Below are 15,403 nucleotides of genomic sequence, written 5' to 3'. Positions count from 1 at the left end.
GGTAGTGTTTGGATTTTTGACGGAGAGCTTTGAAGGTAATAGTTATGAATCCAGCGGTGATGGGTAAGTCTGGCCATAGGTAGAATGATAGGATTGAAGAATTTTTGCTGTGAGGTACCCAGCGGCAGATGCCCAGGATACAACAGGAGCATCGCTCTTTTTTAAAAATTTCTTTTATTTACAGTTACGGTACTTAAGAGGTTACTATTTTTTTATGGTATTTGTTAACCGCTTACTATGTGCCAGGCATTGTACTAAGATCTGGGGTAGATAGAAGATAATCAGCCTGGGCACAGTTCCTGTCCCACATGGGGCTCACAGTCTTAATCCTCGTTTTATGGATGAGGTAAGTGAGGCACAGAGAAGTGAGTTGCTCAGGGTCCTACAGCAGATAAATGGCAGAACCAGGATTGGAACCGATGCCTTACTGACTCCTGGCCCCGGGCTCTATCCACTAGCTCACACTGCTTTTCACATTGCTTACTATGCATCAAGCAGTGTTCTAACATGTGGGGGTAGATATAAGTTAATCAAGTTGGACATAGTCCCTGTCCCACATGGGGCTCACAGTCTAAGAAGAAGGGTGTAGGATTTAATCTCCATTTTACAGATGAGGAAACTGAGGCACAGTGAAGTGACTTGTCCAAGGTCACAAAGCAGAGCTGGGGTTAGAACCCGGGTCCCCTGCCTCCCAGGCTCGTGCTCTTTCCACTAGTGCTTCGGATGAAATTGCCGCTAATTTGATTATATGTAAGGATTTAACCCCCTTCGAAAGGATAGTTCCCGGCCAGGTAAAACCTGAAAATGGAGTTTGGTTATTTTATTTTTTTCTCTTCTGTTTCATAATCAAATGCTGATGGATTTGGGCAATGCCGTGAAATTGTAACGCCCTCTTCATGAAGTGCTACTTATTTCTTTTGTGAATTGTTTTCTATTACTATGGAATCATTAAAGCTACTTCAAGTGTGATTGGTATAGGTCAAAGGAGTCATTAGTGGAACAAGTGAATTGCGGGCCCATTTGAATCATTACTTGCATTTAGAGTGTGTTTAAAATACAAAATTTTCAAGTTGCAGCTTGTGACAGATTTAGCCAAGATGCCGCTCGCTGATGCGATTGGCTTTTTCCGAAGTGGTTATGTGGCAATTGTGCTTTTAGACAATCTCTGTAACCATGTCAAGTGCCGAACGTTCATTCTCAAGACTCAAATTAATTAAGAACCATTTATGCAGTGAAACAGGACAAGAAAATGGATGAACAATAGGAATACTTTGCATCCAGGTTGCTAGGGCAACAAACTAGAAATCAGACCAGATGATTGCTGAATTGGTCGACAGGCAGGATCACGGGGTGCAATCGCCACAGGCGTGTGGCAAGTAGAAAATATATTATTTTTATCCGGCTTGTGTCAAAAGTCATGGCAAATTACTGTCTGTAGCGTTCGGTGTCTTCTGTATGAGATCAAGTGGAGGCCTTAGCTCCTGGGCCGATTTTTTAGAGGGGGGTGGAGCATGGCTGGCAGGATAAGAGAGTGCGAGCGGCACCATCCAAGCCACCATCATAGTCCGCTTGTCTGCACAGATTCGGAGCTGAGGACGGCTAGTTCACGAAGTCTTAGGTCCGAGATCCATCCACCGTTCCGGATGGCAGATTCTGGCAAACTCCTTCATCAGACTCCTGTTGGAGGCCATACCGACAGATGAATACATTTGTAGGGCAAATAAATATCTTCCGTTGAGTACAATGGAATTGAGACTGTTAATGCTCTGCATGCCTTTTCATCAAGATAAGGCCATTCAGTCACTAAATTTCAGTTTTGTAGAATGTCAGTCAGTCAATCAGTGGGATTTTTTGAGCGCTTACTGCATGCGGTGCACTGTACTGAGTGCTTGGGAGAGTACAACGCAACAGAGTTGGTAGACATGTTCCCTGCCCACAATGAGCTTACAGTCTAGAGGGGGAGAGAATATAGTTTTAATTCAAAACTTATTACCTTGGGGCAGCTGTTCTATATACCCCAAGCCATTGAGCTTCTATTTTGCGTATATTTTTTTCTTTCTTTCATATATATATATATTTACAAACTCTGGCCGTGAATGAGAAGAGGAAATCTGAGGCCATTACTTTGTAGGATGTGCATTTGCCAAAGGTAACGGGGCCTCAGACGTGGCGCTCCCCTAGTTTCAGAGGCTGCCAGAGAGACCTGATTTAGGTCCCAGTGGGCCAATGGTCTTTCCCCTTTCTCCATTTCCTCCCCTCTTTCCCACCCCCTAGGAATTTTCTGGCACTGCAGTCCTCCTTTTGACCTGAGAGAAAGCGGCTATGTTCCCCCATAAGATTCTTCACTAGAATCTTCACCCCGTTTTAAGACTAAGAATTGGAAAAAAATGAGAAAGTTGTTCACTCTTTTTATTTCCATTCTTAATAATTACCGTAAGATTTCTTTTTGGAGTTTGGCTAATGTGAACAACCAAGAGCACTTACATGCCTTTCATTATGAGCCTTAGAAGAAAAAATCCACATCTGTAAGGCTAGGTCTAGCTAAAGGAAGTGGAGAATTGAGGCACTAATCCGAGGCCAAAACACACTTTTACTTTGAACAATGCCTGGCACATAGTAAGCACTTAACAAATACCATTTAAAAAAAACAAAAACCAAACCTTGAAATATCTAGACAATCGAGCCAAAGTTCTCTTTCTGCATGAATTTTTCAGGAAAGTCACTCAGTTCTCTTATTTCATGTGGTTCAGGTAGCACTTCCTTAAAAATGGCCTCCAAACAGAGAAGCAGTGTGGCCTAGTGGAGAGAGCATGGGTCTGGGAGTCAGAAGGACATGGGTTCTTATCCCAGTTCTCCCACTTGTCTGCTGTATGATCTTGGGCAAGTCACTTCACTTTTCTGAGCCTCACTTCCCTAATCTGTAAAATGGGGATTAAGACCGTGAATCCCAAATGGGACATGGACTGTGTCCAACCTGATTAGCTTTTATCTACCCCGGCGTCTACTACAGTGCCTGGCACATAGTGAGCGCTTACCAAATACCATAAATAAATAAAAAGGTAATATGTGTGTAGAACTAGAAAATGGTTTGAAGTAGAATAATTGAAAGACATTGTTAGGATGCTAACTTGGTAGTTATCCTAAAATTAACCTTCTTATAAAGTAAAAATGCAGGATGAGAACCAAGGTGAAATTGGATCATTATCTTCACGTGGTGGCAGGGTCGAGGGAGGGCAAACGGATCATTTGGTTGTTTTTTGTGAGCAAGTACCGTAAGCGTGTTTTAATTACAAACTTAACAAGTGGCATATAATTTTCAAATTATATCTGAAATGATACATTTTCTTTTCATAGAATCCAGCTGCCTCCAGTTCCAGCTGGTCGGAATTAGATCTGCTTATTTTGATAGGAACTATTGGCCATGTTTTGAGTTTGGGTGCAAGCAGCTTTATAGAAGAAGAACATCAAACCTGGTATTTTCTCGTCAATACACTTTGTCTAGTTCTATGTCAAGAAATCTGTAGAAACTACTTTCTTGGAAAAGAAACTGATCTTCAGCTTCACTCGGCTGGGAAGTTAGGTTCTGGAGAATCTGAGGAGCTGTACAAGAGTGACTGGACCGACAAACTAGAGAATGATCAAAAAAAGGACAGGGCGTCTGGCGACCTACTCAAAGGCTCTGAAAAATGGATGGGATTGGCAAGTCCTTGGATCATTCTCATTTGCTGCCGATTACTCCGTTCATTAAATCAGACAGGAGTTCAGTGGGCTCATCGGCTAGACTTTGGACACTGGCTGACCAGGTGAAAACTGGCATTGTTATGTTTTTCTATAGGAAGGAGATGAATAGTTCATGTTTTTGCATTCTCTTTGCCAAGAGAATGATATTCTGTCTGTGTGGAAAATAGTAATTTCTCCTCCCTCATTGGCTCATGTGTCCATTGCCCTGTCGAACCATTCCAGACCTTTAACTCCCTCCTGAAACCCCCAACACCCCTGCCTCCCTCCTCTTTTGCCCCCAGTGACCCTGCCAAGTACTTTTTGCCAAAATGTAAACAGTTAGGTATGAGCTTCTCCAAATCTCCCTCTCCCTTCCCTGTCCCACCCTTCCACTCTTTCATTCTCCTCTACCATCTCCCACGAGTTCTCTCACTTGCTTGCAAAATCCAGCTCCGTCACCTGCGTCTCCCACCCCACCCCTTCTCAACTCCTATAAACACTTGCATCCCCTTTTCTCTCCTCTCTGACTACCATTTTCAACCTGTCACTCGCTAGATGCCCTTTCCCCTCTGCCTTCAAGAACACCCGCGTCTCCCCGTCGTAAAAAAGGAAACATTTCCGGGTCCCACTGTACCATCCAGCTACTTTCCCATCTCCCCCCTTCCTTTCTCATCCAAACCCTTCGAATGGGTGATGTGTACTTGAAGCCTCCATTTCCTCTCCTCCAAGGCTCTTCTCGAACCTGTAAAACCTGGTTTCCGCCCCCCCCCCCCACCCCCCCCCCGCCCTTGATCCACTGATGTTGCGCTCTTCAGGGGCACCTCTTTGACAAATATAACTCACTGTAACCCTAACCGTCCTCTTAAACACTGCCTTAAACACTGTGAACTACTCCCTTCTCTTGGAAACCCATTCTGACCTTGGTTCTCCTGACACAGGTTTACCCTGGTTCTTCTTGCACCTCGCTGACCCAGTCCTCCTCGGATTCTTTCCCCAACTCTTCCTGTGCCTCCCACTCCACCCCCCCAACTGTGGGTGTCCATCAAGGCACTGTTCTGGGTCCCCTCTTCTTGTCCCTTGGGGAGCTCATCCACTCCCATGGCTTCAGCTACAACTTCAGTGTGCAGATGACTCCCAAATCTACCTCAATAACCCTGAACTCCCTCCTCTCTCCTTCTTTACAGTCTCGCATTTCCTCCTGCCTTCAAGACGTGTCTACTTAGATTCCTTGCCGGCATCTCAGGCTCATCATGTCCGAAACTAAAACCCCACACCTTCCCTCCTAAGTCCCCTCCTTGATTCAACGTTTGCATTCAATAATTTCGTTTGGTTATTCAAAAATGAATGAAATGCACTTGATGGTAATTATGTGTACCTTTTATTTCATTCCAGTTCGGACCACAAAACAGCACTTTCTTTTCTGGCGGCCATCTCCCTCGTTATGATCTTTATTTTGGTTCAGAGAAGATGCTCTCTGGTTTCCAAAATAGCGATGGCACTTGGGCTCTTGGGCATCTATAGCTACCGGGCAGCCATTGGAAATGTGGTATTTCCATGGCAACAAGACAGCAAGAATATTTCAAAGTAAGTGCATCTGCAAATATGTAAACAGTCTTTTAAGGACTGTTATAATGTCTTGAGTACTAAAAGGTATTATGGAAAAGTATTATTTTAGATCCTGTAGAATAGGAACTCTTGGTTCCTATGGATCAGTAGGTTATGTTTTCACTGAATAAATATGTAGAGATAGATGATTTTCAGTTAATCAATCAATGCTTTATTGAGCACATACTATGTGCAGAGCACCGTACTGAGCTTTTAGGAGAGTACCATACGACAGAATCAGCAGACTTGTTAATGGGGTATTTTGGGGGGTCAGCACCTCTGAAACATGAATCTTTGTTGTTCAGCAAAATAAAAATCTGTCAGATGGTGTGGAATCATATCTTTGGAGCCAGCCTCTGAGGGGGAAAAAATATGAAACAGTAGGTTCTCTCTTAGTAACATCTGGTGCAGTTCTGTGTCAGAAACAGTTTTCTGTAATTTTGAGGCTTGTTTAGACATGAATGTTAACTGGGTTTTCAAGACCAAGGAAAGAATCTCCAAGTTCTTCCCTAGATTCCATGATATTTCACTGTTTAATTCCCCACTCTGAGGAGTTTAGAATGTCAAAGATGTTTCTTTTTTTTTGGGTAAGAATCTAGGATGGGTTGCCAGGGCTCTGAAAAACTGAAGACATAAGGAGGATTATGGTGAACAGTTTAAGGTGGGGCTTTGAAGAGGTTAGAGACGGGAGAATCTGACGACTGTGGCTCTTGCCTCTTCAGCACGTGCCTGACTGGATCTCCCTACAAGCAAGGTGGAGTGACCCAGGCCTGAGGATGCGAGAGCCGAAACCTCGCAGTGCTCGGTGGTGACACAAGAGAGGCTCTATGAGTGACAAGCCTCCCACCCCAGCACCCCAGAGGGCATATGTTCATTTGCACAGCTGTACTATTTAAGGGAGAACAAATTTTGGTTTCCTTCATCAGGCCACTGCCTCCTGTGCTTGTGCTAACCTTTTTTTTAATGATATTTGTTAAGCGCTTACTATGTGCCAGGCACTGTACTATGTTCTGGGGTAGATACAGGCTCATCAGGTTGGACACAGTCCTTTGTCCTGCATGGAGCTCACAGTCTTCACACCCATTTTACAGAGCACTGTACTAAGCGCTTGGGAGAGTACAATACAACAATAAACAGACACATTCCTTGCCGACAATGATCTTACAGTGTAGAATGGGGGAGGCAGACATTAATGTAATTAAATTAATTACAGATATATACGTAAGTGCTGTGGGACTGGGAGGGGAGATGAACAAAGGGAACAAGCTTTGAAGCGGGGAAGAGTAGTGAAGCGACTTGCCCAAAGTCACACAGCAAACAAGTGGCGGAGCCGGAATTAGAATCTGGTTTCTTCTGACTCCCAGGCCCGTGCCGTGCTGCTTCTTGTTCTATAGTAGATGGAAGGTTTGTATCATAAATCTCTCTTCTGACCCTAGAACCAATTTCTAGAACTATGTGCAGCCACACAAGTCCTCCTAAAAACTGACCTCCAGAATCTCTACCTCCCTGATGGTGTCATCTCATTAGCTGCCCTATACACTATTGCAGTTATCTATTTATTCCATCTTTTTATTTGTTTTTGTCATTTGAATCTTCCCATATATGTATATATTTTGCTCTGCCTATCTCTCTTTAAATTAGGCCCAGTATCTTGCCTGTTGTGTGATCTTGGCAACTCACTTAACCCTCTTGTGCCCCAGTTTCATCATCTGTATAAAGGCAATACTTTGTATTTATTATATGCTCCCAAGTATCTAGTACAGTGCTTTGCATACGGGCGGTGTTCAATACAGGATGAGCAGCGTGGTCTAGTTGAAAGAGCGTGGGCCTCGGAGTCAGAGGACCTGGGTTCTAATCCCGGCTCTGCCACATGCCTGCTTTGTGATCTTGGGGAAGTCAGTTCACTTCACTGTGCTTCAGTTTCCTCATCAGTCAAATGGGGATTAAGACTGTGAGCCCCATGTGGGACAAGGTACTGTGTCCAACCCGATTATCTACTCCAGCATTTAGTACAGTGCCTGGCACATAGTAAGCGCTTAACAAATGCCACAGTTATTATTATTCTCTGTGCCTCAGTTAACTTAGCTGAAAAATGGGGATTCAATTCCCATTCTCCCTCCTACTTAGCACAAACTAAGACATGTGTAGGACAGGGACCATTTCTTACTTGACGATCTTGTATCTTTCCCAGCAATTAGAACAGTGCTTGACACTTAGTAAGTGCTTAGCAAATACCACAATTATTATTATAAATTCAATATATACTTATAACTTCCAATCCCATAACTACTTTTTGTTTCTTTTTAAGGCTTTGGGTAGAACCTTGTCAAAAGCCTTTTGAAAATTGACACACTGTGTCTGCTGATTCCCTTTCAGAAATGTCTGAAATGTTTTTGGGGCATAGTTTCTCCATGTTCCTCTAACAATTTGTGCTCTTCTAAGTGTGCACTGATCCTCAACTTAATTGTTAATTCCCCAAGTTTGCCAGGCATAAAAGTGAGTCTTTCTAGTCTGTAATTCCCAAGATCACCTCTGGAACTCTTCTTATATGTAGGACTATAAGCATGACATTGGCAATCTGCTAGTCCACCAGAACAGTGAAATTTACCATCTTTCCTTGTTGTCTTGATGATTAGCTGTTCCAGAAAGCAGCTTTTATCCAGTTGAAAAACCTCACCTCCACTTGTCTTCCTGATGAATTGTACAGTCAGTCTGGGTGAGGATAATTGAAGTCTCTCACTATTGCTACCTGCCCTAGTTTTACAGCTTCCCTAATCTCATTTAACATTTTCAGTTCACTTATCCTTGGGAGGGTAAATAGAACACTCTTAAGATTTTTGTTTGTTTAAAATTTGTACGGTATTTGTCAGGCACGTACTTTGGGCCAGGCACTGTACTAGGCACTGGCGGATTTACGAGATAATCGAGTTGGACATAGTCCCTGTCCCACATAGGGCTCCCAATCTTCATCCTCACTTCACAGGTGAGGGAACAGAGGCACTTGCGAGAATTGTGGGGCAGGCGGTCGTGTGGTTGGCCAGAAGCCCCACAGTAGTTCCAGGAGCTGGTAGAGGAAGATTGTTTCCCCCCTCTGCACCCTGGAGGCACGTATTGTTGCTCTCTGGGGAACTCCAAAGGAAGAACTGTAGACGGTAAGCTTGTTGTAGGCAGGGTGTGTGTCTACCAGCTCTACTGTATTGTCCTCTCCCAAGCGTTTAGTACAGTGCTCAGTGCACAGTAAGTGCTCAGTAAATACCATTGATTGACAGAGAACTCGGCTGAAAAACTTGCCTATGGCCTAGGAGAATCGGGCTTATTCTGTGGTAAATAATGATGGCATTTGTTAAGCATTTACTATGTGCAAAGCACTGTTCTAAGCACTGGGGAGGATACAAGGGGATCAGGTTGTCCCAAGGGGATCAGGCTCACAGTCTTAATCCCCATTTTACATAGGTAACTGAGGCACAGAAAAGTTAAGTGACTTGTCCAAAGTCACACAGCTGACAAGCGGTGGAGCCAGGATTAGAACCCATGACCTCTGACTCCCAAGCCTGTGCTCTTTCCACTGAGCCATGCTGGTAAAGACCTATAGGAACACATTTATAATTTTTCTTTGACAGAATTCTACTTGTTTCCCCCCTCCTACAAAGTAGACTTGAGAAGGGCTATTAGACAAGTAGGTGCTAATAAATCTAACGCATTCTTTTGCCTTCTTTTAGGGGTATTATCGAAGCCCGTTTTGTTTACGTCTTCGTCCTTGGCATTCTCTTCACGGGGACCAAAGCTTTACTTCAATCCCAAGTAATTCCGAGGGACTTCAACATCAAGAGTATAGGCTTGTGGGAAATTTATTGTGGATTAGTTCTTTTGGCATCGTTGCTATTTAGACCTCACAATCTCCCAGTTTTGGTATTTTGCCTATTGATTCAAACCCTGATGACTAAGTTCATCTGGAAGCTTCTGCAGCTCAGCACAGCTCAGATTACTATCATGCACTATTGGTTTGGCCAAGCATTCTTCTATTTTCAGGTAAATTGTCGTCGTTTGATTGTGGTATTTGTTAAGCGCTTACAATGTGTCAAGGACCGTGCTAAGCACTGCTATGGATATAAGTTAATCGGGTTGGACACAGTCCCTATCCCATATGGGGCTCACGGTCTAAGTAGGAGGGAGAACAGATGTTGAATCCCCATTTTGCAGTTGAGGAAACTGAGGCCCAGAGAAGTGAAGGGACTTCCCCAAGGTCCCACGGTAAGCAGGGGGCAGAGCTGGGATTAGAACCCAGGTCCTCTGACTCCCAGACCCGAGCCCTTTCCATTAGGCCACGCTGCTTCCCAGTATATTGTTGCCCAAAATAGAAGCCTCTTTACTTTTTAAATATTAATGGAGCCAATTAACTTCTTTCCCACTGAGGGAAGGGCTTGGCATGTGGAAATTCAAATGTGATAACCAGTGCAGAGTATGCAGAGAGTAAAATTGCTTTCTCCCCCACCCCGCAACTGCCCAGGCAGAGCAGCTCACAATAATTGTGGTATTTGTTAAGCATTTATTGTGGGTCAAGCCCAGTTCTAAGTGCTGGGGAAGATACAAGATCATCAGGTCAGTCACAAGTCCCTGTCCCACAGGGGGCTTGCCATCTAAGCAGGAGGGAGAATAGGTTTTGAATTCCCATTTTACAGATGAGGTAAACTGAAGCACAAAGAAGTGAAGTGACTTGTCCAAGGTCACACAGCAGGCACGTGGCAGAGCCGGCATCAGAACCCAGATCCTCTGACTTCTGATCCCTACTCCTCCGTGAAGGCTCATTTTGGGGTGAGCCCTTAATGGAGAAAGGACTAAGGAATGCCAAGGGCTACAACCGTACAGAGGCTTGGGAAATCCATCGGCAAGGAGTGGAGAGGGGTGGGAGTGCGGGGCAGGTTGAAGAGGTGCCAAGGTGAACCCAGGTGGACCCAAAGAGCTCCCCGACCCTTGCGGCTCCCTCTTTCGAGACGAGGGCTTTTGCTACGTTGAGTTGGAAATACCCAGGGCTAAACCCAAACCAGATGGAAACTCACTCCTAGAGGAGGTGCGTTCGATGGTACCCAGCGAAAGCAGCCCCTGGGGCAGGTACCAGCGCTCCCAAGAAGCCAATCTCCAGCCATGTCTGGCTCTGTGGGACCCCGCTTCTAGCACCCCGGCCGCTACCAGGATGGCTCACACAGGCGGGCAACGGCCTTGCACTGGGCAGCCAGAGTCCTGGGTTTCCTGCCCATCTAAGACTGTACAGGAAATCGGGCAGGCGTGCACGAAGCCCAGAACTCTTCCAGTGGCAGTTTAACTGCCGCTCTGCTCCCTAGCAACCGCTTCTATACTCCATCCACTTTTGGAACTGACGTGAGCAGACTTCTCACCTGATGGCCACCCTAGGGCCAGGGAATTAACTTTCCTCCCCGGGGGAAGAATACTGCATTGAGGAGAGAATCTGGGAGGAGAGCAGGAGGACGGGTTTCCCCTCCATAATCCAAGTGGTTAATAGAATTAAATGTGTGGGTCTAAAAATTCATCCCACCCATTTCTCCTGTATCGTAGAAGAGAAGCTTACTTTGTGTCAGATACTTTACTGTGCACTAGGGTAGATACAAGCTAATCAAGCCCATGTCCCACAAGGGGCTCCCAATCTTAATTCCCATTTTACAGGTGTCATAACTGAGACCTGGAGAAGTTAAGCAACTCACCCAAGGTCACACAGCAGACACTTGGCAAAGCCGGAATGAGAACCCCATGTCCTTCTTACTCCCAGGCCCCGGGCTTTATCGACTAGACCACCCAGAAGACAAAGGAAATCCATCCAGCCCCTATAAGCACCTACATATGCACTTAGTGTAATAATCTGAGACAGCTATCCTATACCCTGTGACTGTTTAGCCATGAGAGCATTTGGTTGTTTTCTTCTTCTTTTCAGGGTAATTCAAATAACATCGCCACAGTGGATATTTCAGCAGGCTTTGTTGGCTTAAACAGCTATATAGAAATGCCAGCAATTTTCCTGACAGGGTTTGCTACGTATGCTGGACCTGTGCTCTGGGCCGTTCACTTGCTGTGTTACTTGAGCTCTGAAATTAAGAGGTAATCATATCATTTAAACTAAACCATCTGGTAATCAAGTCGCTCCTCTTAAAAACAGTACAGTATTATGAATACAGGAGTGTAATCAAATGCTTTAAGTCCATGGTGGACCAAATGATTTTGGATGCCCGATTTATTACCTGGGCCCAAATTCGCCAGGATCTGCAGGTTTGTTTTTAATCAGCCTAAAATTGGTGCAGGTTTCAACCGCTACTCAGCTGCAGTAGAACATAGTTGGCAGCGGATGACTGTGCAGTTTGCATATCTAATAGAGTGGCCAGACGTACTTTCGGAGCTAGAGACAATCGTCTTCAAGCGATCAACCAATCAGTCGTATTTATTGAGCACTTACTCTGTGCAGAGCAGTTCACTAAGTGTTTGGGTGTTTGTGCAAGGGCGCGTGCCATCTGCACCCTCTCATCTGGCTCCCGCTGAGGTGGGATTATTTGCAAGAATAAGGTATGTACTCTGGCCTTGGGAAAAGAAGGTTCCATGACAGTGGTGCCGTCTTTTTAGCAATCAACCAGGGAGGCTGACGAGTTTTCACTTGTCTGACTCTTGTCATTTTTTTTCCCCAGGCAGTTTCCAATAATCAATGAGAGCCAGTAGGCAGATGGGCCAGAGCACTAGGGAAGGGATGGGGAAAGAGGGGAAAAAGAAAAGAAGCCGAGTTTCAGTCCCAGCAGTCCAGGGAGAGAAAGCGGGATCCAGTGTCATCCCATAGGGATCATTTGTCTGGTCTGTTCTGTTCATTCTTTTTTCGGTTTCATGAATACATAGACAGGGGCACCCCCACAATAGAAGTAGGTTATGTTCCTGGAAAACATGGTTGAGTCGGGACTGCTTTGATTTGGGCATGCATCGGACTCAAAACAAACATTATAAATTAGGATCCATTTCAAAACCTCTGGACAAGTAATATGAAATTCTCTTACATGCTACATACTGTAAGGAGAAACGAAATCACTAAACTATTTGTTTAACCTTTTTTAAGGAATTCAAAGCATAACATCGCAAAGTTAAATGAGCTGTGTTATGATTACATAATGAGGAGGCTGTAGAAGGAGAGACTTGTTCAACTGACTGTGGTACTGGTTTTTCAATATTAGTAAAGATGTTGTCTAATTTAGCTTGAACAGCAGTCTTCTTAAAGCCCTTTGTAGCAAGCGAACTCCTTTTGAACACCTCCACCCATCTTTGAACTCTCTCCATTAGACTCTTTTTTCAGTCCTATTTCTGAGTTCTTCTCTCTTGAAAATGGATGCGAGACATTTGAATTCCAGGAGTGTAGCTGGTGGCGGAGACACCATAAATTCTTCATCTGTTTTGGCATCTTGCAATGATGCATTGGATTGTCGAAATTCAGCGAGGTCCCCCTTGAATGGTGATTCATCTGAATGAGATGCAGTGAACCCATCGACATCTGCACCATCCATTCTAAGTGGATGTCACCAGAGGCAACAAGTGAGAGTCAGTGGACCGCCGTGGTTTTGGACAGGGTACCTCTGTGAGACCATGGCAGATGCTGCCGCGCCTCCCTCCCCACTTCCCGAAGTTCATAAGCCATAGTTGTATACTCAGATTGGCTTTAGTAAGGGCTGGGGAGGTGGTCCGGGAAGGGGGACGGGGGTATCACTACTGTTTTCTTGTGAAAACCAGTGGGAAAGGAAAAACAAAACACACACACACATCAAGTTGACCCTTCTATCTGAAGATGATACTACTGGTAGTGAAGCGAATCCATGAGTAGAGTGGTAAAGGGTAGGGTGGTAGGGGCTCCTGTTATCACCAGAGCTTGCAGCTGTGTGGCTTTCTAGTTGTGGAAATGACCCGTGCTGAGCCTCGTACTAACAATATCCATTGGAGATGGTTGGTTGGCCTGAGGGTTAAATCTGTGGCCGTAGAGCCAACTATCCTTGTGCTCTGTCCTCCACCGCAGATACTATTTTACCCTAATGCAATTTATATACTATTTTAGAATGAAGCTCTCCCATCAGATGTACAATGGGTGAATGCCTAGATTATAAGCCCCTTGAAGGATAGCACCCAGAGAGTTTCCAGTACTCTAACAGTCTCTGCCACGGAAGAGAAAGTCCAGGAGAGGCATGCCCATTCCATTCCTTGCTTGGGCAGTGGCTAGCGAGTGTAAGGCCATCTGCTACAAGTCAAATCTCACCGTTGCTGGGCAACAGGGACATGGGAGAAGTTGAGAGCGGAGACTCAAGTTTACTGTGCGGAAGAAGGCAATGGTAAACCACTTACGTATTTTTACCATTGATGTTGATATTGGTATTGATACACTACCAGAACGATCGCAGATGGAGAACAGGGCATTCTGGGAGAGATGTGTCCATGGTGTCGCTATGGATCGGAGATGACAAGGCAGCATAAGAAAAGAGCCCGTTGTTGGGTATGGACCGTCTCTATATGTTGCTGATTTGTACTTCCCAAATGCTTAGTACAGTGCTGTGCACACAGTAAGTGCTCAATAAATACTATTGAATGAATGAATGAAAGAAGGCAGGGGACGTGTCTGCCAACTCTGTTGTCTTGAACTCTGCCAAGCTCTTAGTACAGTGGCTCTGCACACAGTAAGCACTCAATAAATGCCATTAATTGATTGACAGATTAGTGGTAGTGGTAGTAGTAACAGAACTGTTTGAGATCCACTGGGCACAATTTTTTGTACTAAGAACTTGGGAAGTTCTAAACAAGGAAGTGACACAACCCTGCCCACAAGTAGCTTGCCTTCTAATGGGAGAGATGGACATAAAAAATATTTCCAAGCAGTAATCAAGCTAAATAATCAAGTATGCCATTGAATAAACCTGTGTAAGTGCTGCAAGTGGATATAAATAAGTATGGGGGAGTCTTTGGCATGTTTGAAGGCAGAGGGGAAGGAGACAATAGAATTGAAGAGAGAAGTCGAAGCAGTGAGGGAGGAGAGATGGGGCAAGTGCCTTTAGAAGTGCGAGGGGAATCAATCCATGGTATTTATTGAGCACTTACCATGTGCAGAGCACTGTCCTAAGTGCTTGGGAGAGCACAATACAGCAGCGGCAGTAGACACTGTTCCCTGCCCGTAACGAGCTTATCAGAAGCCCAGGTAGATAGGGTGGATTTAGAGAGACCTCCTTTAGAGAAACAGCAGGGGAAAGACAGTGGTGAGGAGGTGGTGGGTTAACTGGGAAATTCACACCTGAATCATCAATCAGTCAATCGTATTTATTGAGCACTCACTGTGTGCAGAGCAGTGTACTCTGAGCACACGGGAGAGTACAACGTAACAGATGGTAGACACGTTCCTGGCCCACAGCGAGCTTACAGAGAATGGGCAAATAGATGACTGGGTGAGCAAGAGGGCAAGGCAGGGTGGGTGGGTAGGTGGTTCTTGAGTAGCAGAAAGACTTGGTTGGGAAGCAAAATGTTTGGGAGTAAGTAGATTATTATGATTATTATTGCTCTTATTAGATTGAAACAAAAGTAGGAGCATGGGTTAGAATGTGTGGGTGACTTACAGAATACATGGATTGCTGGGAGAGAGGATGTGAACTTCATACTCTCCAACCAGCACCCAGAATACACAGTAGTTTGTTGGTTAAGGAACAAAGTAGGAAATGCTATGGCTCGTTGGATTTTTAACTTACAGTGACTCATTCATTTTAATCACTCCTCTATTACAATGAAGTTAAAAAAGAGTTTAGGGCCTTTCTATCTGATAAAAGGAGCTGGGAATATACAGAAATATTGTCATGGATTTCTGTATATTTTTATATTTTTTCAAGGAAGACAGGAGCATTTCCAGCATCTGCTCATTTAACACCACCTTTTAGGACAGAATTTTGAATTTGGAACCAATTTTAATTTTGCCTTCCAAGTGTGGGTCTCAGTGTACCTTACCTAGAATGGGAAGTGCTGTGGGAATTCTTATACTTGTAAATTTTGATCTCCAAGGTTTTCACTAGACTTT

The 15,403-nt window shown here is 44.6% G+C and overlaps 1 protein-coding gene across 2 annotated transcripts in view; it reads left to right on the top strand.

Moving 5' to 3' along the window:
• Positions 1-15,403, top strand: part of PIGG (phosphatidylinositol glycan anchor biosynthesis class G) — a 54,235-nt gene that overhangs the window by 27,743 nt on the left and 11,089 nt on the right. Inside the window, exons 9-12 of one of the 2 annotated variants that reach the window (XM_038770170.1) lie at positions 3,355-3,803; positions 5,113-5,304; positions 9,045-9,354; positions 11,270-11,433. In XM_038770170.1, the coding sequence (XP_038626098.1) occupies positions 3,355-3,803; positions 5,113-5,304; positions 9,045-9,354; positions 11,270-11,433 (1,115 nt within the window). The remainder of the gene's footprint in view (positions 1-3,354; positions 3,804-5,112; positions 5,305-9,044; positions 9,355-11,269; positions 11,434-15,403) is intronic. The other variant, XM_038770171.1, reaches the window with a different exon arrangement.

This window comes from Tachyglossus aculeatus, chromosome X3 (genome assembly GCF_015852505.1).
Source record: "Tachyglossus aculeatus isolate mTacAcu1 chromosome X3, mTacAcu1.pri, whole genome shotgun sequence".
In the NCBI taxonomy this organism is placed as follows: Eukaryota; Metazoa; Chordata; class Mammalia; order Monotremata; family Tachyglossidae; genus Tachyglossus; species Tachyglossus aculeatus.
This window is presented reverse-complemented; position numbering and strand designations above follow the sequence as displayed.